General features: G+C 45.5%; 2 protein-coding genes across 4 annotated transcripts; both read left to right on the forward strand.

The window, feature by feature from the left end:
* Positions 1–150: 150 nt before the first annotated feature.
* Positions 151–19,782, forward strand: PPM1G (protein phosphatase, Mg2+/Mn2+ dependent 1G). The gene is made up of 10 exons (XM_040224371.1): positions 151–538; positions 14,252–14,321; positions 14,787–14,872; positions 15,225–15,357; positions 16,050–16,465; positions 17,044–17,178; positions 17,518–17,752; positions 18,122–18,251; positions 18,760–18,862; positions 19,173–19,782. Exons 1-10 carry the CDS (start codon positions 419–421, stop codon positions 19,374–19,376), a joined length of 1,632 nt encoding a protein of 543 aa, XP_040080305.1. The 5' UTR covers positions 151–418; the 3' UTR covers positions 19,377–19,782.
* Positions 19,783–20,200: 418 nt separating this feature from the next.
* ZNF513 (zinc finger protein 513) lies at positions 20,201–23,785 on the forward strand. 3 transcript variants are annotated; one of them, XM_040224374.1, is made up of 4 exons: positions 20,201–20,281; positions 20,808–20,969; positions 21,933–22,520; positions 22,611–23,785. In XM_040224374.1, the coding sequence occupies exons 2-4, from the start codon at positions 20,945–20,947 to the stop codon at positions 23,435–23,437; spliced, it is 1,440 nt and encodes a 479-aa protein (XP_040080308.1). In that variant the 5' UTR covers positions 20,201–20,281; positions 20,808–20,944; the 3' UTR covers positions 23,438–23,785. The 3 variants fall into 3 exon arrangements, with proteins under 3 accessions (XP_040080308.1, XP_040080306.1, XP_040080307.1); XM_040224372.1 differs by lacking the exon at positions 20,201–20,281 and adding an exon at positions 20,454–20,565; XM_040224373.1 differs by lacking the exon at positions 20,201–20,281 and adding an exon at positions 20,593–20,692.
* The last annotated feature ends 26 nt before the right edge of the window (positions 23,786–23,811 follow it).

Consider the following 23,811-nt stretch of genomic DNA (forward strand, 5'->3'; position numbering starts at 1 on the left):
GGACAGCGGGGAACAGTTAGTGAGAGGTACTAACTGGGAGCAACCTACCAGGCCGCCCCAGGCTGGCCGCGGCCGTTGGTGGGCGTGACTACGCCAATCTCGCGGGAGCGGCGGTTGGGCGGGCCGTTGTCCCCGCGGGCGGGGCGAGTTGCTAAGGAAATGACTGCCCGCAGCGCCGCGCCGCGCCGCGCCGCGCCGGCTGGGCGGGGTCTGAAGCGGCGCCGTTTCCGCTTCCGCTCCCTCTCTGCTCCCGTCCCGTTACCGCCTCCTGGCCCGCCTCGCGCCTTTCACCGGCACCTTGCGTCGGTCGTGCAGTTTAGCTAGTTCTTGCCACGCGCGCACCCGGGGCCCCGGCTCCGGCGCCGGCACGGGTCGCGCTTCGTTCGCCTGCCCCTGAGGCCGCCGGTCAGCCGCCGCTATGGGTGCCTACCTCTCTCAGCCCAACACGGTGAAGTGCTCTGGAGACGGGGTCGGCGCCTCGCGCCTGCCGTTGCCCTACGGCTTCTCCGCCATGCAAGGCTGGCGCGTCTCCATGGAGGTGAGGCGGGAGGGGCCCATGGGCTGGCGGCTGCAGGGCGGGAACCCGACGGAGAAAGGGAGAGGGGGATGGGGTCATCCCCGGGGGAGGGTCCTAAACGAGAGGCTGTGGCCGCAGCGGCAGTTTGTGAGGCGACAGCAAGAGCGGGGCTGGGGCCGAGAGCGACCTGCTGGGGCTAGGGGACCGTGTGACGGTGGCCAGCTTGGCGGCGAGCGCTCAGCCATGTGGGGAGAGGCACCTTCCGCCAACTGACCGACCTCCCCGTGCCTTCGCGCCATCCTCTCGTGCCAGCCCAGCTTTCCAGACTCGTAAACGGTGTGAGGTTTAGTGTAGGAGTAAAGAAAAAAGGGACTGTTTATCCATTGACTTTTGCTCTGGAGAGGCGGATAGGTGTGAATGACTGTACTTTAAGAAAAAATGTGGTATGAGAGCTCTTTCTGGACTAGGAGTTTGACAGTGAAAGGAAGCCAGGGGAATAGTCTGTTTCAAATTCATATTACCTAGTTGCCTGGTTCTGGGCACCACATGTTAATTTCAGAGGCTTGACTTGACCTCCAAGAATTGTCAGTCTTTTTTTTACTCAGGGCCTTTCCTAGCCTTTGGAAAACTTGAATTGTGTCAGTCATTCTAATTTCTTTTAAAATTATGCCTAATTATTTTCTTACTGGTAATACCGCTACAACTTAGTAGTTGTCATTTGCCTGTGCTTGTTGTAGTTTATAATTTCCTTGATTTTCTATAAAAAAACTTTTTAATCTTAATCTACAGAAAACTTATCCTTTTATAGAAAATTGCACTGTTGATAAAATGGAAAATTCTGGATTAAAAGGAATAGTGTTGGGCAAATGGATAAGAAACTACAAAGGAGAATAGAGAAAACTGTGGTAGGAGGGAAAGGGAGAAAGACATGTGTAAGACCTGTTTTTGTGAAGAGTATTGTGAGGTCTAGGCAGAGGAGCCAGGGAAATGCTCTAATTATGTCTGGGATGGAGGGGTTTATCCACTTAAACTAGGTGGGCTTCAGGTAGCAGGCAAATACTGTCTCCCTTGGGAATTTCTTCAAATCCCTCGCTCCTCCCTGTGGTTAGCTCTGGAATGACAGTATAAACTTAAATGGTTTGTTCTCAGACTCAAATTTTATACCTCTAGCAGACTTTATCATTAGGTGTAAAACCTTGAAAAACAGAGGGGATCCTATAGTTCGTCTCACCAAGTTTGGCTCCCAAATTTTACAGCTTAGAAATTGAGGCCCAAAGAGATTAGGATAGCTGTACCTTGGTGAAAAGAATCTGTAGGATAGAAATTGTTTGACACACTGTTCTCATCTGTATCAACCTGAAATGAAGCATTTATGTTTCTCTATGGTGCACTGTATGGAGCTTACCAATTCAGTTGGGTGCTTGGAAAAAAGTAGTTATCTGGCTGGTGGAAATATCTTGATGGAGCTTTGAAAGGAAAGGCTTAATGTCAGTCTTGTTTTCGGGTTAGTTGGTAGTCTGGAGGTTCCAGTTCTATGGCATTTTCTGTTAATATTGTAAGATTTGAGGTGTCTGTCTCAGAGTAAGGCTTTTCCTTTGAGTTTCTCCTTCTGTATTTCCCTCTCTTCCTCTCTGCTGTGTTTTTTCCACTTCTCTGATATTCTTTCTAGTTTTCTTCATGAATTGAGTTGCTTGGATATTCAATTTTCCAAGTCATTTGTCCAGTGATTCTGTACTGTTTGCTTCTCTGTAGGGCATTTCCTTTTATTTTTGGTTTCTCCTCTGGTAATTGGAATATAAGTGTTTCATGAGAAGCTGTTTGGTTTGTAGAAATCTTGCTAGACTATTCCTTAAATCCTAATCTTCCTCCTGAGAGATAACCACTTGGGGTTTTAAAATCTTATTATACTGTTTCTGAATTTCCCTTTGTTTGAATAGTTAAATATACCTAATCAGATCCTCTTGAAGTCCTGTTTGGGCTCGTGTTCTGCTGCATCCATAACATTTGCTTCTGGCTTTGTTTCCTTTCTCCCTAAAGTATAATAGTTTCTTTGCTATGGCAAGAAAAGAACTTTGACTTCAACCTCTTGAGTGAAGAGCTACCTCTTAGCATTTCAGAAAGTATACTCCTGTTCCTCTTAACCTTTGGGGCTTAATTCCACCAGTTTATCAATTCTATCGACCTTATTTGCTTAGTCCTAATGATTTAGTTAAGGTGAGTTTATCATAATGACACACATAATAAAGGTACTGAAATCCTGATTGATGCATAGATTCAGCCTTAGAGAGTACTGTTTATCCCTTCTCTTGAGGCAAGATGGGAACTACCAGTAGCTGGCATTTTATACTTTCTGCCCCTCTCTAGCCCCCTTGCTGTGGAACCAGGGTGTTTTGAGGAGGGGTAATCAGATTACTACAGTTGATGTTCCCTTCCCTTCTACCTTCTCAATGATTTGGAGGGACCCTTAAGCTGCTGGTGATGGTGGTGGTGGTTCAGTCGCGTCCAACTCTTTTTGACTGCATGGACTGCAGTGCTCCAGGCTTCCCTGTCCTTTATCATCTCCTGGAGTTTGCTCAAACTTATGTCCATTGAGTCGGTGATGCCATCTAACCATCTCATTATCTGTCATCTCCTTCTCTCCTGTCTTCAATCTTTCCCAGCATCAGAATCTTTTCCAGTGAGTTGGCTGTTCGCATCAGGTTGCCAAAATATTGGACCATCAGCTTCAGCTTCAGTATCAGTCCTTCCAGTGAATATTCAGGGTTGATTTCCTTTAGGATTGACTGTTTTGATCTTCTTGCTGTCCAGCGGACTCTTCAAGAGTCTTCTCCAGCACCACAGTTCAACAGCATCAATTCTTTGGCACAAAGCCTTTTTTATTGTCTAGCTCTCACATCTGTACATGACTACTGGAAAAATCATAGCTTTGACTATACGGACCTTTGTGGCAAAGTAATATCTTTGCTTTTTAATATACTGTCTAGGTTTGTCATTGGTTTCTTCCAAGGAGCAAGCATCTTTTAATTTCATGGCTGCAGTCACCATCCGCAGTGATTTTGGAGCCCAAGAAAACAAAGTCTGTCACTGTCTTCATTGTTTCCCCATCTATTTGCCATGAAGTGACGGGACCGGATGCCATGATCTTAGTTCTTTGAATGTTGAGTTGTTGTTTTTTTTTTAATTAATTCTACCAGTTTATTGCTACCAACCCATCTCCCTCCACCCTCATGCATGCATGTTCAGTCATGTAACCCCATGGACTGTAGCCCGCCAGGCTCCTCTGTCCATTGACTTTTCCAGGCAAGAATACTGGGAGTGGGTTACCATTTCCTTCTCCAGGGTGAATGTTGTGTTTTAAGCCAGCTTTTTCACACTCTTCTTTTACCTTCATCAAGAGGCTCTTTAATTCCTCTTCGCTTTCTGCTATAAGGGTGGTGTCATCTGCGTATCTGAGGTTATTGATATTACCCTCTGCAACCTTGATTCCAGCTTGTATTTTGGGAGTTAACAGGTATGTTTTGGAAGGGTGACTGAGAAATATTTATGGAAAGGCTCTTGAGTTTCCGGTGTCAAAGAGACTAGGGTAATTTTAGTTTTTGGTTATGAGGGTCTCTGAGTGACAAGATTGTTTCCAGTTAGGAAGTGAAGATATATATGTTTATAGATACATAGTGTGCACGTGTATATTATAAACACTTATATTTACCCCCTTTTAAAGGCAGCATCAATGCATAACATATAATTTTGAGTTGGATAGCCGTTGCCATATAGAAGCTGGCTTGTTAATGGTCAGAATGGGTCATCTAGAATTGAATGTACATAAGGTTGAGCAGAAAGTTCTTAAACTACATGCATGACAGTTTCAATCATTATATTAATAGGGGGAATATAAAGTGAAATATCACAGGCATGCTGTGAGGTTCCACTGGAGAGCAGGCATCTGAAGCTGAGGAGCATTTATTGTTTGATCCTCAGATTAGCGTCTCATCTCTGTGACTTAAAGCACTTTTTACTTATTGAACCAGATCAGAATTCCTTTGTCTAGGACATGGTTAAGCAACTTTCATGGAAGGGCATTCTTTTCATTTGATCAGCATGCAGTACCTTTTCTTCACAATTCAAAGATAGTATGAAATGATATCAAATGTATGCCCTTGAGTACAGAGAAGTTGTTTCCTACTCTTTCTTTATAAGTTTTCAAACAGTTGTAAGTTATAGTCAGAATGTATTTTTCAAGATTTCAATATTTTACATAAATTATTTCTATTGCCTAGTCCTCTAGCAGTTAATACTCCTCTCAACCCCTGACCACCCTCTATTGGGTTATCTACTTAGAATTGTACAGCTTGAATTTGAGTGTAGAAATAAGATCAGATCGGTAGTTCTTGTCATTATTAGCTATCATTAAATTTGTGCTGTCTGGAAGCACAGATCTTTCGAACTGAACTAATAGCATCTCTGATGCTTAATGACACATTGTCATCTCAGTACCAATTACAGTGGAGTTTTCTGTTTCCCTCTAGATCTAGTTCAAAGATGGAGTATATCAGCTTTAATCATGTGTAGTCCTTGAAAATGTATATTCAGATTCTTTTTAAACAACTTTATTGTGCCATGTCCATTTAAAGTATACATTTCAAGGGTCATCCAGGTTGTACATGAATCAATCACTACTTCATTCCTTTTTTTGGCTGAATCATCTTCCATTTATGCACATTTTGTTTATCTATTCATCAGTTGATGGACGTTGGGATTTTCACATTTTGACTTTTTTGAATAATGATGCTATGAACAATCCTTTTGTGTGGAAATAGGTTTTATTTCTTTTGAGTGTATACCTAGGAGTTGAATTGCTGGGTCATATAGTAACTCCCATGTTTAACATTTTGAGAAACTGCCTAACTATTTTCCAAAGTGGTGGTTCTGTTTACATTTCTACCAGCAGTATAAGAGGGTGTCAGTTTCTCTACCTCCTCCTTATACCTGTTGCCCTTTTTTCCCCTGATTATAGCCATTCTTATGGGTGTGAAATGATATTCCATTGTGATTTTGATTATATTTCTGTGATGGCTAATGATGTTTGACATCTTTCCTTGAGCTTATTGGCCATTTAGGTATTCTTGGAGAAATGTCTATTCATATCCTTTGTCTTATTATTATTATTATTTTTTTTGCCATGCTTAGCGGCATGCGGGCATTCAGGATCTTAGTTCCCTGACCAGGTATCAAACCTGTTTTAGGCACCAGAGTTTTAAATTTTGATGAAGTCCATTTAGGTGATCCATTTGGAATTAATTTTTGTGTATGGTGTAAAGAAGGGGTCCAACTTCATACTTTTGCATCTGGATATGTGTTTGTCCCAGCATCATTTATTTAGGATCCTGTTCTTTTCTCTCTTTGAATTATCTTAGCATCATTTTTTCAGTTCAGTTCAGTCACTCAGTTGTGTCCGACTCTTTGTGACCCCATGAATTGCAGCACGCCAGGCCTCCCTGTCCATCACCAACTCCCGGAGTTTACTCAAACTCATGTCCATTGAGTCGGTGATGACATCCAGCCATCTCATCTTCTGTCGTCCCCTTCTCCTCCTGCCCCCAATCCCTCCCAGCATCAGAGTCTTTTCCAATGAGTCAGCTCTTCGCATGAGGTGGCCAGAGTATTGGAGTTACAGCTTTAGCATCAGTCCTTCCAGTGAACACCCGGGACTGATCTCCTTTAGAATGGACTGGTTGGATCTCCTTGTAGTACAAGGGACTCGGAAGAGTCTTCTCCAACACCACAGTTCAAAAGCATTAATTCTTCGGCACTCACCTTTCTTCACAGTCCAACTCTCACATCCATACATGACCACTGGAAAAACCATAGCCTTGACTAGTTGGACCTTTGTTGGCAAAGTAATGTCTCTGCTTTTGAATTTGCTATCTAGGTTGGTCATAACTTTCCTTCCAAGGAGTAAGCATCTTTTAATTTCATGGCTGCAGTCACCATCTGCAGTGATTTTGGAGCCCCCCAAAATAAAGTCTGACACTGTTTTCACTGTTTCCCCATCTATTTCCCATGAAGTGATGGGACCAGATGCCATGATCTTCATTTTCTGGATGTTGAGCTTTAAGCCAACTTTTTCACTCCCCTCTTTCACTTTGATCAAGAGGCTTTTTAGTTCCTCTTCACTTTCTACCATAAGGATGGTGTTATTTGCATATCTGAGGTTATTGATATTTCTCCCGGCAATCTTGATTCCAGCTTGTGCTTCATCCAGCCCAGCGTTTCTCATGATGTGCTCTGCATATAAGTTAAATAAGCAGGGTGACAATATACAGCCTTGACGTACTCCTTTTCCTATTTGGAACCAGTCTGTTGTTCCATGTCCAGTTCTAACGTGCTTCCTGGCCTGCATATAGGTTTCTCAAGAGGCACAGTTGACCATAAATATAAGGGTTTATTTCTGGACTAGTCATTCCATTCCATTGATCTGTGTACCACACTGTCTTGGTTACTATAGCTATTTTTTTTCATTTCTTCTTTTTGAGTCCCTCGTATATCTGTATGAACTTTAGGATCAGTTTGTCAGTTTCACTGCAAAAGGCACCAGGGATTTTGATAGGGTTTATTCTGAATTTGTAGATCAGTTAGTGAGTATTGCTATCTAAAGAGCCTCTTGATGAAAGTGAAAGAGGAGAGTGAAAAAGCTGGCTTAAAACTCAACATTCAGAAAACTTAAGATCATGACATCTGGTCCCATCACTTCATGGCAAATAGATGGGGAAACAATGGAAACAGAGACAGACTTTATTTTCTTGGGCTCCAAAATCACTGCAGATGGTGATTGCAGCCATGAAATTAAAAAACTCTTGCTCTTTGGAAGAAAAACTATGACAAACCCAGAGAGCATATTAAAAAGCAGAGAGATTACTTTTCTGGCAAATATAGTCAAAGCTATGATTTTTCCTGTAGTCATGTATGGGTGTGAGAGTTGGAGCATAAAGAAGGCTGAGCGCCAAAGAATTGATGCTTTTGAACTGTGGTGTTGGAGAAGACTCTTGAGAGTCCCTTGGACTGCAAGGAAATCCAACCAGTCAATCTTAAAGGAAATCAGTCCAGAATATTCATTGGAAGGACTGATGCTGAAGCTGAGGCTCCAATACTTTGGCCACCGGATGCAAAGAACTGACTGATGAGTAAAGACCCTCATGCTGGGAAAGATTGAAGGCAGGAGGAGAAGGGGATGACAGAGGACGAGATAGTTGGATGGCATCACCAACTCAATGGACATGAGTTTGAGCAAGCTCTGGGAGTTGGTGGTGGACGGGGAAGCACAATGCATTGGGTTGCGGAGAGTTGGATACAACTGAGTGACTGAACTATCTTAATGGTATTAAACCTATAGTTTTCTTGTGGTGTCTGTCTGGTTTTGGTATCAGAATAATATTGGCCTCATAGAATGAGTTGGGAAGTGTTATCTCCTCTTCTTTATTTTGGAAGAGTTTGTGAAGAATTCATACTAATTTTTAAAATATTTGGTAGAGCTCACTGGTGATGCCATGTGAGCATGGGCTTTTGGTAGGAAGTGTGTCTGGTAAAATACACATAACATAAAATTTGCCATCTTAACCATTTAGAATGTACAGATCAGTAGTGTTAAGTGAATTCACTTGGTTGTGCAACCAGTCTCCAGAACTCTTTTCATCCTGCAAAACTGAAACTATATCCACTAAACTACTCCCCATCCCCCTCCCACCCCGTACCCAGCCCCTAGCAACCACTCCTGTTCTACTTTCTGTCTATGAATTTGACTGCTCTGGATACCAAAGTACTGGCTGGCTTATTTCACTTAGCATCATGTCTTCAAGGTTCATCCATGTTGTAGCATGTGTCAGAATTTCCTTTTTAAAGCTGCATGATATTCCTTGGCCCATATATACCACATTTTAAAAATTCATTCATCTCTTGGTGAACACGTGAGTTTTTCTACTTTTGGGCTATTGTGAACAAATCTGCTATCAACATAGGTGTGTCAGTACCTCTTTGAGACCCTAATGGGAAGATTAAGATCAGGTTGTCTGGAGAAGGCTCACAGTGGATTAGCAGTGTCCTCACCAGGCAAAGGACTCCGCTGGTGTCTCTTACTGTAAGAGTACTAATCTCATTCCTGAGAGCGCCTTCCTCATGACTAATTGCCTCTCACAGTCGGCACCTTTAGATAACATCACATTGGCAATGAAGTTTCAATATATGAATGTTGGGGGGACATAAAACATTCAGTCTGTAACACAGTGGTAATATGTGCATGTGATTTTTACAATCAGACAGTAATACATGACTTTTAAAAATAAAAAATGTAGTTCTCTTTCCAACCACTTTGAAAATTTTTTCCTTGAGTTGCAAAGATTTAGATAAATTTAAGTATCAGAAATCTAAATGGTTGATCCAGTAACAAAGGAGCGTTCATGGATGTATTTGTAACCTTAAGAATAATAAAGTGAAAGTGAAAATTGCTCAGTCGTGTCTGACTCTATGCAACCATGTGGATCTTAGCCTGCCAGGCTCCTCTGTCCATGGAATTCTCCAGGCAGTTCTGCTGGAGTGGGTAGCCGTTCCCTCCTCCAGGGGATCTTTCCAACCCAGGGATCGAACCCAGCTCTCCCACATGCAGGTGGATTCTTTACTGTCTGAGCCAGTAGGGAAGCCCACAGGAAAGGTAAGCAGTTTATTAATAACAGATCCATTGTTTGTCTGGATGGTCAGAGGGGCTGTGTGATACATGATCTAATAAGGCAAGACCTGAGAGTCCCGATTCAGGTGACCTGTGTATTCTACATCATTTCTTTCAGATCATCTCGGTTAATGTGTTAGGACACATCTCTAGGTTTAGAACAGTAAACGAAGGAGGAGTTATCCCTAAGATATTTGTAAAACAGCCTGTTTTCATGCTGTTTTGGACCTATGACACTTTTCTCCTATGGAATTTTGATAACAATACAAGATAATATATGCTGAATGCCAAATTATTGGTACAGACAGTCAATATTAAGAGAGTTCAGAAGGGGAATGATCACAGAATATTGGTGTGATCTCTTGGAGGTGGTGAGACTAACGGACCTTTAGGAAACAGTATAAATGGTAATAAATGGGAAGGAGAAAAGTGAGAGAAGGAAAAATATTAGAAGAGATAGGAGGAAAGATTGAGGTAGGCATGCTTACTATGCCAGGGTAGAGTATTCTAGTATCAGGAGTGCCAAGAGTAGTTTCTTTTGGGGAATGGTATGAGTTAAAGAGACTATAGGTTATGGAGATGGATAGAAATGATTATTGAGTGCCTTTAATTGCCAGTAAGTTGTATGGAATTAATCTAATGCAGTAGGGTTCACTGAAGGGCCCGACAGTAAAACATCATATTAGGGAGATTAATCTGGCAACTGGATGTATGTGGGCTGGACTACAGGAGATAGAGAGTAGAGACAGGAGAGGAGTTAAAATATTCAGTAAAGTAATCCAGGATCATAGTTATAAGGGGGAAGTTGGCAGAACTCTGATAGATGTTGATAGATGGAAGTCAGGGAGTACTGATAACTAGGTGTTGCCTAGGAGAGTTAAGATTCCATCCACAGGAATAAGACATGTAGGAGAAGCTGTGATTTTTGTTGTTGTTGTTGCTGGGGGCAGTGACTGCTAAGTTCCTGTTTACATATGTTAAGTTTGAGGTGGAGAAGGGACATCCTGTGGAAACAGACAATTGGAGGTATAGAATTACAGTTCTTCACAGAACCCAAGAGAACTTCTGAGAAAGCTGACATGGTTTGCACTATTTAATTTCATACAGTGGTTGGGGAGAACGAAGCCTGCAAAATGGCTGTTTGGGTTGCTGTTATGGTTATTGCCTGTCTGTGACATATGATCTTGAGGGAGAAGGGTTTGTGTTTGAGAGGAAATGTTATCTAGAAAGAGAAGAAATACTGCTTCTGAGGAAGACGTGAAGGAGAGGTTAGACACTGCTATGGAGAAATTAGAAATCTTCCTAGGGAAGTTGAGGTATATCTTGAAATAAGACCTCAATCTAAGTAAAGTAAGAGGTTAGCTCATCTGCTAAGTAGTTGTTTTGTCACTAAGTCCCGTCTGATTCTTTGCAACCCCATGGACTGACTGTATCCCACCCACTAGGCTCCTCTCTCCGTGGAATTTCCTGGGCAGGAATACTGGAGTGGGTTGCCATTTCCTTCTCCAGGGGACCTTCCCCACCCAGAGATCAAACCTGTGTTTCCTGCATTGGCAGGCAGATTCTTTACCACTGAGCCACCAGGGAAGCCTTTTTTTCTTCTAAGAATGAACAGAAAATATCCTTGAGAACTTGAGTAGAGTGGAAAAGGTTTGTGACTAACTGTGGTTCATATATTTAAGAGTCAGTGCAGAATAGAAAAAAAAATTCTAAATGGAAATAGTCACTGCAGTCAACATGATTTCATGACGTTTTTATGACTGGCAATACTTAGTGGCTTAGATTCAAGGGTAAAGAAAGCAGTTGGTCAGGTTATACAAGGATGGATGAGTTTTTCTAGATTGCTAAGAGACAGTGTTGAAATGCTTAGCTCTGACTCAGAAAGGGACAGACAGAAGGACAAGGGTAAAGGTAGGGAGGCTATGGTTGAAGATATAAGGGGGGAATTGAAGTGCTTAGAGAAGGTAGAACAGTTCCAAGGGACATAGATCCAAAGCCTTACCAAAAAGTGGAGGAGAAAAAACTTCAAGGCAGGAAGTGAATCTTTATTGTGGGCATTCCTTTTTGAGAAAAAGGATAGAGAAGACACATGTGAACTGGGTATGACATTCAGAGCAGAATACATGTATATACTTATGTACTACATCCCAGTTTCCAAAGAATTTCTATTCATTTTACATCATCCTCATGATTGTCCTGTGAGAATATGAATAATGCAGATACTCTGATGCCATATTATAGAAATAATTATTACCCAAATCTCACCTTCCACTCTTTGGTATGCAATCTTACAGATTTCTTTCATACAGATAATTTATGTTTTGTTTTTTATCACTTAATATGTTGTGAAATCATTTCTAAATGAACGCATATTCATCATTTCTAACAACTGCATATATTCCGTTGGAGAGATGTACTGTTTGTGATCTATTCATGGAAATTTAGATGATTATAATTTTTTTATTGTAAGTAATGCTATAATGAGCATTCTTTGTATCTTTTTATCCTTCTGTTAGTACTCCCATAAGATAAATCTAGAAGTCAAATTTCTAGATCAGAAGACATGCACATTTTAATACATATTACCAAATTGCCTTCTAGTAAAACTGCTAATTTATATTCCTGTTGATCAGAGTACGAGAATGTGTTTTTGTCTTCACTCTTATTACTACTGGATACTGTTAATCTTTTTCATCATTCTAATTTGCACAAAAAGATAATTCTTTGTTTGTTTTTTTTTTAATGTCCATTTGATTACTGTAGAGGATAATTATTTTTCCAGTGTTCACTCATGGCTAGATCTGCTTCAGAATCACATGATCTTGTGAGGAGCGATGAGAAGTCAGAGGTGTGGGTTCAGAATAGAGGTGTGGGTTCAAAAGAGACAATACAGCTGTGATTTAGAGTGGTGTTGCAGGACAGAGAAAGACCAGTTGATTCTTTTGTCCAGTGGGAAGTAGTAGACAGGAAGAGTGCTAAACTCCTCTACCAAAAAGGTGCAATTAAAAGACATTTAATTTACTTTTGAAAAGCTAAACATTTCCATGGTTCCCTCTTGCTCCCATTCATCTGTTTGCACCCTCATGCAGTTTATTTTTATTAGTTTTCTGTGTGTCCTTGTAGTATTAAAAGTATGAGAAGACAGATGTCTATTCTTGTACTCCCTCTTACACAAAAAGCAGCTTACTAAATAAATATGTTATTATATGCTTTGCTTGCTTTATTTAACAAAATATCTTGGAGATCATCCATGGATTTTTTTTTTTTTTTTTTAAGGAAAGCAGTATTTGTGAGTCTCTAGTATTCACTGACATGATTTTAATTTACTGTTACTTCATTGTGTACAAACATAGACCTGGACATAAATTCCATGCCAACAAACCAAACTGCAAAAACAACAGAACTAAAATCAACATTAATGTGACATAGCTATTTTGCTGAAATTAATCAGACACAGCACATAATGGATACTCAAATATTTGAATGAATGAATGAATGAACGAATGAATGAATTCTGAGGCACGTTAAAGTCTGAGAACCACTGTAGAGACGATCATAAAAGGCAAGAAAGATGTTGGTGAAAGGAGAGGGGGGAGCAGTATGATAAACCCTGGCTTAGAGGGATGGTAAGTCAGCATGGCTGGTGGTAGAGTCATTGGTAAAGTGGGGGAGAGAAGGAAGATGACTTTGGTGTGGGGTTCTTTAGATCGCAGGGATGAGGCTAAGAGGCAGTTGTGTCGATGACCACACAGGCCATCGAAGGCCTTCTGAGGATCCCCATTAGCTTCTGGGGGCCTTTCTCCTAGAGACAGAGGGAAATAAAAAGTCCCTCGTTTTCATTTGCCTGTCTTAAAACCCTAAGTTTAATTTTCTAGCAGACTTGTATAATGACAGCATAGTCTTATTTTAGGGACAGCAGAACTGATACACTCAGCTTTTCTCTATCAATATAATTTTAAAAATGTAAATACTAAATACCTGAAAGACAAAGGAGAACTATTAACTTTACTAATTAATCAGAATAAATGGTTACATCCTTTTTGTCTGTAGAGAATATACCTGTAAGACCATTGCAAATTTCTTTTCAGATGTGCTGTGCCTTCAGAATTAAATGGTGTCTCAGTTCCAGCTGGGGGTGGGAGGTGGGAGGACTCTTTTCGACCCCATGGACTATAGCCCTCCATGCTCCTCTGTCCATGGGATTATCTAGGCAAGAATACTGGAGTGGGTTGCCATTTCCTTCTCCACGGGATCTTCCCGACGCAGGGATCTAACCCACGTCTCCTTCATCAGCAGGCGGATTCTTTACCACTGAGCCACCTGGGAAGTGGCTGATTTAATTGTAAATTCCAGTTAACAAGTACTGTGTACAGTGTAGTGTAATAACTATTTGTTGGAAAGATTTTCTTTTGTAACTGTATCCTCCACCTAGCCTGGTGGGGTAATCTGTTTTGATGGTGCTTTTCTTGGGGTGGGGGGTGGGGAAGGGATACTTCCACTCAGGCTGTCTTAGGATTCTCCTAGAAATTTTGCAGGTAGGTAAGACCTTCGCGTCACTTTGTCACTTTTTGCTATCCTCCCTAAAATTTTCTTCCTTGAAGTTCACTGATTCATAGAATGGGTCTGGAAGTGACTTTAAAGATCCTTTATTCTGGTTCTTCCCATAGCTGCCACAAACCAAAAGGGTCAGGTCTAGAGTTCCAACAGCCAAACATTCTGCCATCTGGACTGAGATTTCCTAGGCTGAGGCTGCTAGACTGCAGAGGTAGTGGCCTGATTCATCTCTTCCCTTCTTCCCTCCCGTCTTCCTTTCCTTTTGCTCTCTCCCTCCCTTACCCCCTTCCTCCCCACTTCCTTTCTCCCACCCTTGTGCTGTTCTTATCATCCCATCTTCTTATTTCTGGGCCATGTAGGTCAGCCAGGGAAGGGTTTAGTGAGATTAAGATGTGAAGGCGATCCTTGATGCACGAGGAAGAATATCCTTTGACCTTAAGAAATGCTAATTATGCTCTTTTTTGTAGGATGCTCACAACTGTATTCCTGAGCTGGACAGTGAGACAGCCATGTTTTCTGTCTATGATGGACATGGAGGTAACTTTAGCAGATCATATTGGTACATTCTGGGAACCCCAATTCCAGGTCCTTTGTTCTTTTTTTTCCCGAGAGTTCTGGTCCTCAGATATCATTTCCTGCCTAGTGCTGTTTTTCTCTATTCTGCCATTCCTTTTTCCCAGTAGGATATTTGATTTGTTCATAATCTCAGCAGGCCTTGTTTTAATACAAGAAGCCTTTCCCTATATTAACATTTGTCTCTTTTTCACTGAAAACTAAGTATACAGGTGAGAAAACACATGGGCAGTATTAACATAGCTCCGAGAGAGGTGATGGTAAAATCCATTTTCTTGGTCAGAACATCCCAGAACATTGTCGTTCAGATAGGTTCAGATGTGCTAAGATATTCATCTCCTTAAGCTTTGGGATTCACTGGTGTGTTGATATTGTATCACTTTCTGTGTATGCAAAGCTGTGCTCTGGGTGACTTTACCTTTCTTCTAGGGGAGGAAGTTGCCTTGTACTGTGCCAAATATCTTCCTGATATCATCAAAGATCAGAAGGCCTACAAAGAAGGCAAGCTACAGAAGGTCTGTCTTCCCACACTGTTCATTCTCCACTTCTGCAGACTTTCTCTTTTTCTTCCCCACCTCCCTGCCGCCCCAATCCTTGGCTTTTCGTTTTTGATTGCCACCCAGCTGCTGCTTACTATATTTCTTAAAGAATTCTGCACCTAAAATGAGCTTATTCCCACTTGGTCCTTTTTAGAGTGTCTTATTGATTCCCAAGTCTCTGAACTGTTTGTCTCTGAGTTATCTCACAGCTTGGTGGATCACTCTGATTTGCATCCCATCCTTGTGCCCAGGATTGTGTATAGGCAATTCATTTTGTACCTGCATAATTTTTCCTACACTTGCTTTATTCTATTTTGCTTATATTTAGGCTTTGGAAGATGCCTTCTTGGCTATTGATGCCAAACTAACCACTGAGGAAGTAATTAAGGAGCTGGCACAGATTGCAGGGCGACCCACTGAAGATGAGGATGAAAAAGAAAAAGTTGCTGATGAAGATGATGGTGAGTGTGGCACCTTTTGTTTGAGAGGAAATAGGCATATTAAAGAACTATTCTTTAATATACATATATAAATTACGTGTCAACTCTGAGAGAAGATGGCTTCCTTGAGACCTGGGAAATCCCCTGTACGTTAAAGAATCTCCTGTACTACAGGTGGTCATGAACAGGAGAGAGGATTAACCTTTGTTGAGTCCATAGTGTTGTAAGCACTTTTGTATACATTATCTTTTGCCATTGTAATGGGGTCTTTCTGGTTCCTTTCAATGTTTATGTGATCTTTTCTTTTAAGATTAGAACTGCTGTTAGCTATACCAGCCAGTCATTAAGCCTGGGCCCTAGGCCTGGACTGGCATTGTGGACTTCCTGGGTCCTCAGTCAGAACAGGGTTTCCAGCTTACCCATAAAACATGAGAGGTGATAGGCGACACATACAGTGACTAGTATTCCTTTGACTAAGAAGGGAGTGAAACACAAAGACCAAAGGAAATATCTGGAGGCTGATGTTGCTTGAGGAAAAGGAAGCAAAGCAAAGGGCTGTTTTTCTGAGTTGTGATAAGAGACAGGAGCTACTCGAGACGGGGAGGTGGTGGGCAAGTAAGTCGGAAGTCAGGTCACAAGGGCCATGGAGGTAGTAAGGGGCTGCTTCCTGGAGGAGTCTGGCATGGGGCGCTGATGTAGCATCTCCCCTGCAGTGGACAATGAGGAGGCTGCACTGCTGCATGAAGAGGCTACCATGACTATTGAAGAGCTGCTGACACGCTACGGGCAGAACTGTCACAAGGGTGCTCCCCACAGCAAATCTGGAGCTGGGACAGGCGAGGAGCCAGGGTCCCAGGGCCTCAATGGGGAGGCAGGACCCGAGGACCCGTCTAGGGAAACTTCTGCAGAGGAAAATGGCCCCACAGCCAAGGCTCACACAGGCCTTTCCTCCAACTCGGAATGTGGGACTGAGGCAGGCCAAGGTGGGGAGCCTGGCACTCCCACTGGTGAGGCTGGGCCTTCCTGCTCTTCAGCCTCCGACAAGCTGCCTCGAGTTGCTAAGTCCAAGTTCTTTGAGGACAGTGAGGATGAGTCAGATGAGGCGGAGGAGGAAGAGGAAGACAGCGAGGTAAGGGCCCATGGGGTCAGACAGATGCTGAAGTTGTAGAGAGGGCCTGGTTGATTGCGGTGCATAATTGCTTTCTACTCTTTTCTGTCTCCTATTTTGACAGCATCCCGCAAATAGAGTTTAAGCTTTTTAAAAATTCATTATCTCTGCTAACACAGGTACCATTAGCGCCCTCTTACCTCTTCTTTTGTTGACATTGTAACAAATAGATTTAGTTCTAGCCTTTCAGAGTCTGTCTCCTAGAGAGATAACAAGATGGTGTTCCTTTTGGATAGTTGGGTGTTTCTTTTTTGGGGCAGCTTATTTGGTCATGTTGCTGGAAGGTGCATTTGGCTAGCAGCCCTGGCCTTCCCCAAGGTTTCCTGCTAGTGACCACTGAACCTAGTTCAGGAAACCAGTATATCCATGCTAGCCCTCTCTCCCTTCTGCCACATTTTTCCATCAGGATCTTATATATATGCATCTACTAGTGTTTTGAGAATCTGTGTTCAGTAAAGGCCTCTTGGTTCTGAGTGCGTTAGGGGGAGGGGCAAGGGGGTCACCCCAGCCTCAGTAGCCTGGGGTCGTCCCTCTGGCAGGAATGCAGTGAGGAAGAAGATGGCTACAGCAGTGAAGAGGCAGAGAATGAGGAAGACGAGGATGATACTGAGGAGGCTGAAGAGGATGATGAAGAAGAAGAGATGATGGTGCCTGGGATGGAAGGCAAAGAGGAGGTGTGTGGGGAAAGGGTGGGCAGTGAATCTGAGAAAGCCAAGAGGCTAGGTGTGGTGAATTCTGATTGTGATTTTGGGAGAAGGGTCCCCTTTCTGTCTTCGCATTGAAGTCAGTGGTCATGGGGGGATTTACTCTACTACAAGGGGAACTAGGTCTTTTGGGTAGAATTGTCTCAGAAAAGGGGGGGAGAGCATGCTGTAGTTTCTGGAAAGATTAAATCTGTGCTCCTTCTGTCTGTTAAAGCCCTCTTGGTGGTCCTAGGGAGAGGAGAAAATATAGGAGAATGATGAGAACTGTTATCCAGGAGCTGCTATGATGCTCCCTTTCTTCCTTTTAAGCCTGGCTCTGACAGTGGTACAACAGCAGTAGTGGCTCTGATACGAGGGAAGCAGTTGATTGTAGCCAATGCAGGAGACTCCCGCTGTGTGGTATCTGAGGCCGGCAAAGCTTTAGACATGTCCTATGACCACAAACCGGAGGATGAAGTGGAGCTAGCACGCATCAAGAATGCTGGGGGCAAGGTTACCATGGATGGGCGAGTCAACGGTGGCCTCAACCTCTCCAGAGCCATTGGTAAGTGCCAAGAAACTATGGGAAAGACTTCTGGGGTCTTGTTCTCTGTTCTAGACGCCTATAGCAAACTTTAATCTTCAGAGCCCTTTTATTTTTCAAACTACTTTTGTATCTACTACCTCTGTCCCTTAAACGTCTCTGTGAAATAGGTAAGATAGGTATTGAAAAAGACAGGTTAGTGACTGACCTAAAGTTCAGCAATCTAAAGACAGGGCTGAAACCAGAAAAATTAAAACTCACTTCATCCCACTAGATAGAAGAACTTGTAAAGAAAAGAAATGAATGGCAGGGTTTGACTGGCCTCAAAACACAAATCTGTGGGAGGTGCTCAGACTACTTACTCATCAACCAACCATTCCTTTACTTCAGGAGACCACTTTTACAAGAGAAACAAGAACTTGCCACCAGAGGAACAGATGATTTCGGCCCTTCCTGACATCAAGGTGCTGACTCTCACAGACGATCATGAGTTCATGGTCATTGCCTGTGATGGCATATGGTGAGCACTGGCAGAACACCCTAAAATCCCCTTTTTCCCCTGCAGTGTTACTTCTCATGTGGGGCTCTGAGCTGCTTTATCTTCTTACTAATGACTAGATTCAGCCCCTTTTCTCCGGTTGCTCCAAAATTAGAGCCTACATAGGCAACTTGGTGTCAAGATCCCCAAGGGGAAGGCAGAGCTGACAGCAGTCTCTGTGGGTGTTTACATTGGCCTGGGGCATCTGTCAGGCTTCCCAGGTGGCGCAGTGGTCAAGAATATACCTGTCAGTGCAGGAGACAGGTTCAGTCCCTTGTTTGGGAAGATCCTCCTGGAAGAGATAATGGCAACCCACTCTAGTATTCTTGCCTGGAGAATGCCATGGACAGAGGAGCCTGGTGGGTCCATAAGAGTTGGACACACTTGAGCAACTGAGCACGCACACATGGGGCATTTGTCACCTCGATCCATATTCTACTGTGCCTTGGTGGGACTAAAAAAGATTCTTTACTGTTGTTTATGACCCCAGGAATGTGATGAGCAGCCAGGAAGTTATAGACTTTATTCAGTCGAAGATCAGCCAGCGTGATGAAAATGGGGAGCTTCGGTTACTGTCATCCATTGTGGAAGAGGTAAGTCCCAGGATGGAAGAGGGTGTTTGGTTTGTGTATCCAAAATTTTCTCTTTTAGCCTGAGTTAAAATCAGAGCCTGGGAATATCACTATTTACTGACATACTAAACTCTGACTAGAAAGATCCACTTTCCCTCGTTTCCCTGACTTATCCTTATACCTTATGGACTAGCTTATAGCCTGTTTTGTGGCACCTGTTGCCTGTTCCCTTCCTTCTGCCACCTTGTCTCAGCAAGGCCAGCCCTCTGAGATTTTAGGTTCCCAGAAAGTTTTCAAACCCTGCAGCTGAGCTGCCCCTTCCCTTTTGTAGCTGCTGGATCAATGCCTGGCACCAGACACTTCTGGGGACGGTACAGGGTGTGACAACATGACCTGCATCATCATTTGCTTCAAGCCCCGAAACACAGCAGCGCCTCAGCCAGAGAGTGGCAAGCGGAAACTGGAGGAGGTGCTGTCTACTGAGGGGGCTGAAGAAAATGGCAACAGTGACAAGAAGAAGGCCAAGCGGGACTAGCGGTTGTCAAGATCTCTGCCCACCTAGACTGTTTTCTGAGCCCTCCAGACTGAGACTGAGTTTTGTCTTTTTCCTTTAGCCTTAGCAGTGGTTATCAGGTGTGCAGGGAGAGCTGGGTGGCTTGGCTCAGCCCATTCCAAAGAGGGCTCTCCCTCCACACAGCAGCCTGGGAGCCTCTGCTGTCCTCCCCAGCCTCCTCCTTGCTCCTTGGGGCTCATCACCGGTTCTGTGCCTGTGCTCTGTTGTGTTGGAGGGAAGGACTGGTGGTTCTGGTTTTTACTCTGTGAACTTTATTTAAGGACATTCTTTTTTATTGGCGGCTCCATGGCCCCTAGCCGCTTGCACCTGCTCTCTGTTGTACACTTTCAATCAACTTTTTCAGACTAAAGGCCAAAACCTAATCGTGCTCATGGTGTCCTTTTTTTCTCTACTGCCATCTTCACTCACCCAGGGTGCCCTGGCTGCGTATTTAATTCCCACCAGAGTAGGATCTACGTAGCCCTTTTCCTGCGCGCGCGCGCGCGGTTGTTTGTGTGTATGTGTGCGCGCACCTGCCTGCTTGTAGTAATGTAAGCTGGGGAGAAGGGGCCTGGGTATTGTAACTCCCTGAGCTGCTGACAGGCTAGCCTGCCGTCGCAGCTCATTCTCACCCTCTCCTAGAGTTAGGAATGATTTCCTTGTTCCTCCTGCAAGGAGTCAAAGGCTGGTAGACTCAAAAGCTAGGGGTAGGGTTCGACCTCTCCTCCTTACCGGCCAGGTTCCACCTGACTCCTGATTGGCTCTTCCGCTTGCTGTCGTCACAATCACTTCCTGGTCACACTGTGGACGCTTTAGCCGCTGCTACTTTTCACGGACTACGCGTCCCGTGTGGCTCTGCGGCAGCGGAAGCGGAAGCGAGTACGGAGGTACCAGCTGGTGTCCATAGGGGGGTAGGGGGCTCCATGAATGGACGCGGCGGTGGCGGCGGGAGCGGCCTGAGCTGGGCGCCGGGGCCAGGGCCGGGGGCTGCCCGGGGCCCGCGCCGCTGTATGGGGGCTGCCTGCGGGCCCTGAGAGGAAGGGCGGGCGGGCCGAATTGGGAGGGCGGGGCCAGGCGGCCGCAGGCCGGAGGCGCGTCGGGCTGGAGCCGGTCACGATGCCCCGAAGGAAGCAAAGCCACCCGCAGCCCGTGAAATGCGAGGGGGTCAAAGGTCAGGGGTCAGGGGCCGTGAGGTGGGGAGGAGCGGGGGTGGGGTCAGTGGCGAGGGTTCGGGTCTGGGTGGAGGGCGACTCCTGAGGGATGGGGTGGGCGATCTGGACTCCTAGCTTCCCATCAAGGTACCCGAGAGGGTCTGCGAGTGCGGGAAGTACGGTCTGCGAGGGTCTGCTCCCCGGGTGCGGATGATGGGCTCGGTTCCTGAGGGAGAATCTACAAGCCCCCTCCCCTCTTCAGTGGATACCGAAGACTCCCTCGACGAAGGACCCGGGGCCCTGGTATTGGAGAGTGATTTGCTACTAGGCCAGGATCTGGAGTTTGAAGAAGAGGAGGAAGAGGAAGAGGAGGAAGGTGACCGCAACAGCGACCAGCTCATGGGCTTCGAGAGAGACTCTGAAGGTGGGTTTGGGGGCACTTAAGAAAGTGGCAATCCCAGCCTTTAGAAGGCGGGTTAGGTTTAGTGCTTGTGAGGAAAACACGCTTTCCTGCCAGTGCGACTGGTTTAGTGTAAGTTTAGATTTGAGCTAGATTTCTTCATTTGTCTGATGGTCCTTCACTTTGTTGAGGTGAAGTTTTGGGGCCTGGTTCAAAGATGTTATGAATAGTACAGTGGAGGAATCACAAAGAGCAACTGATTACAAGTAAATGCCCTTTTAATAACCTTGTCTTGCTCCCTAGCCCATTCATTCATTAAGAGTTTAAGAGGTTTAGGGAAGCAACCTCATTCATGCTGGTACTTCTAAGTCCATTTCACCTGCAACATAAACTCCTTTTGTACTGAGGTTTTAATCTCTACCCTCAAATATCCTTCACAGTCTTCCCTGTGATCTTAGCATCACCCCATCCTAAGTTGCTGCACTACCTATCCACTTAATACCAATTCTGGAAGATGCTTTTGAGCCACTGAAGGGATACACATAAAACGGAATCCACCCTTTAGGCTTATAAGTAGCATTACATGCATTACTTTGCTGCTGCTTCTCTCCAAATTTTGCCTCTTGAGGTAGTATGGAGCTGATTATAAATTAAAAACTGAGTCCTCACTGGTGGATGAATTAGAAAAACGTCTCAGGCCTCTGCCTTGTGTATTTTTGCTTTCTTATCCCTAGAGTTACTTAATTATTGATTGATTTCAATCGGTGTTCCACTGTGAACCACACATTTTTTTCCATTCTGTGGACCTTTGTACAACTCTTGTCGTCACTGGGTTAGTCCAGGCTCAGAGGTAGCTAATTCATGTTGAATGTCTAGGGTCACTGAATTGAAGGGTGGAGCCCAGCAAGTGGTGAGGCTACAAGTGAGAAGGGAGTTTTGAGTCTGGTTCTGCCATGTTGATGTCTCTTCTCCTGTCTGTCTCACCAGGAGACTCTGTGGGGGCCAGGCCTGGGCTTCCCTACGGGCTGAGCGACGATGAGTCTGGGGGCGGCCGCGCACTAAGTGCGGAGAGTGAAGTTGAGGAGCCAGCCAGGGGTCCAGGGGAGGCCAGGGGTGAGAGGCCAGGCCCAGCCTGCCAGCTGTGTGGGGGGCCCACAGGTGAGGGGCCGTGTTGTGGGGCAGGAGGACCGGGTGGGGGGCCCCCGCTGCCCCCACGGCTACTGTACTCATGCCGCCTCTGCGCCTTCGTGTCCCACTACTCGAGCCACCTGAAGCGGCACATGCAGACACACAGCGGGGAGAAGCCGTTCCGCTGTGGCCGCTGCCCCTACGCCTCAGCCCAGCTCGTCAACCTGACACGACACACCCGCACCCACACTGGCGAGAAGCCCTACCGCTGTCCCCACTGCCCCTTTGCCTGCAGCAGCCTGGGCAACCTGAGGCGGCATCAGCGCACCCATGCAGGGCCCCCCACTCCTCCCTGCCCGACCTGTGGCTTCCGCTGCTGTGCTCCACGTCCTGCCCGGCCTCCCAGTCCCGCAGAGCAGGAGGGGGCAGTGCCTCGGCGACCCGAAGGTAAAAAGCCAGGACTAAAGAACCTGGGACATGGGTGGGTGGCCTTCGGGGGTACCTGCGTTCATAGCCCAGGTCTCATTGTCCCCACAGATGCCCTGCTGCTTCCAGATCTGAGCCTCCATGTGTCACCAGGTGGTGCCAGCTTCCTGCCGGACTGTGGGCAGCTGCGGGGTGAAGGGGAAGGCCTGTGTGGGACTGGGTCAGAACCACTGCCAGAGCTGCTGTTCCCTTGGACCTGCCGGAACTGTGGGCAAGAGCTGGAGGAGGGGGAGGGCAGTCGGCTGGGAGCAGGCACGTGTGGGCGCTGCATGCGAGGAGAGACTGGAGGTAGTGCCAGTGGGGGACCCCAGGGCCCCAGTGACAAAGGCTTCGCCTGCAGCCTCTGCCCCTTTGCCACTCATTATCCCAACCACTTGGCTCGGCACATGAAGACGCACAGTGGTGAGAAGCCCTTCCGCTGTGCCCGTTGTCCTTACGCCTCTGCTCACCTGGACAACCTGAAACGGCACCAGCGCGTCCACACGGGAGAGAAACCCTACAAGTGCCCCCTCTGCCCCTATGCCTGTGGTAACCTGGCCAACCTCAAACGTCACGGTCGGATCCACTCTGGGGACAAACCTTTTCGGTGTAGCCTTTGCAACTACAGCTGCAATCAGAGTATGAACCTCAAACGCCACATGCTGCGGCACACAGGCGAGAAGCCCTTCCGCTGTGCCACCTGCGCCTATACCACGGGCCACTGGGACAACTATAAGCGCCACCAAAAGGTGCATGGCCATGGTGGGGCGGGAGGGCCTGGCCTCTCTGCTTCTGAGGGCTGGGCCCCAACTCACAGTCCTCCCCCGGTTTTGAGCTCTCGGGGCCCGACAGCCCTGGGTGCCACCAGTAGCCGAGCTCTTCACACAGACTCACCCTGAACTAGGTCCTTCTCTCCCAGGGCTCCATGCAGTAGTCCTGACCCTCCTGTGTTTTATACAGACGGACCAGAAGCCACCTTCTCCTTCCTCCCCCGCTGGCCAGGGGGCTCCACACTGACTCACCTAGGCACTGTATGGATCAGCCCAAACCCTATGGGCAGGGGACCCATATGGACCAGGGGGCCTTGCCTTGACTGATGCACTTCATAAGCTCAGCGAGAAGGGCCCTGTATTCATCTCCACTGCTCCCAGGGGCAGTGGAGGAACTGGCTGGGGGACTGTCCAGCCTCACACCTGTTTATTTAACTTATTTCAGTGCTTTATAATAAAGGAAACACTAACAAAGCCCTGTCTATGCTGAGTTGACAGTGATA

The sequence above is a fragment of the Oryx dammah genome, unplaced genomic scaffold (assembly GCF_014754425.2).
Source record: "Oryx dammah isolate SB20612 unplaced genomic scaffold, SCBI_Odam_1.1 HiC_scaffold_25, whole genome shotgun sequence".
Taxonomy (NCBI): Eukaryota; Metazoa; Chordata; class Mammalia; order Artiodactyla; family Bovidae; genus Oryx; species Oryx dammah.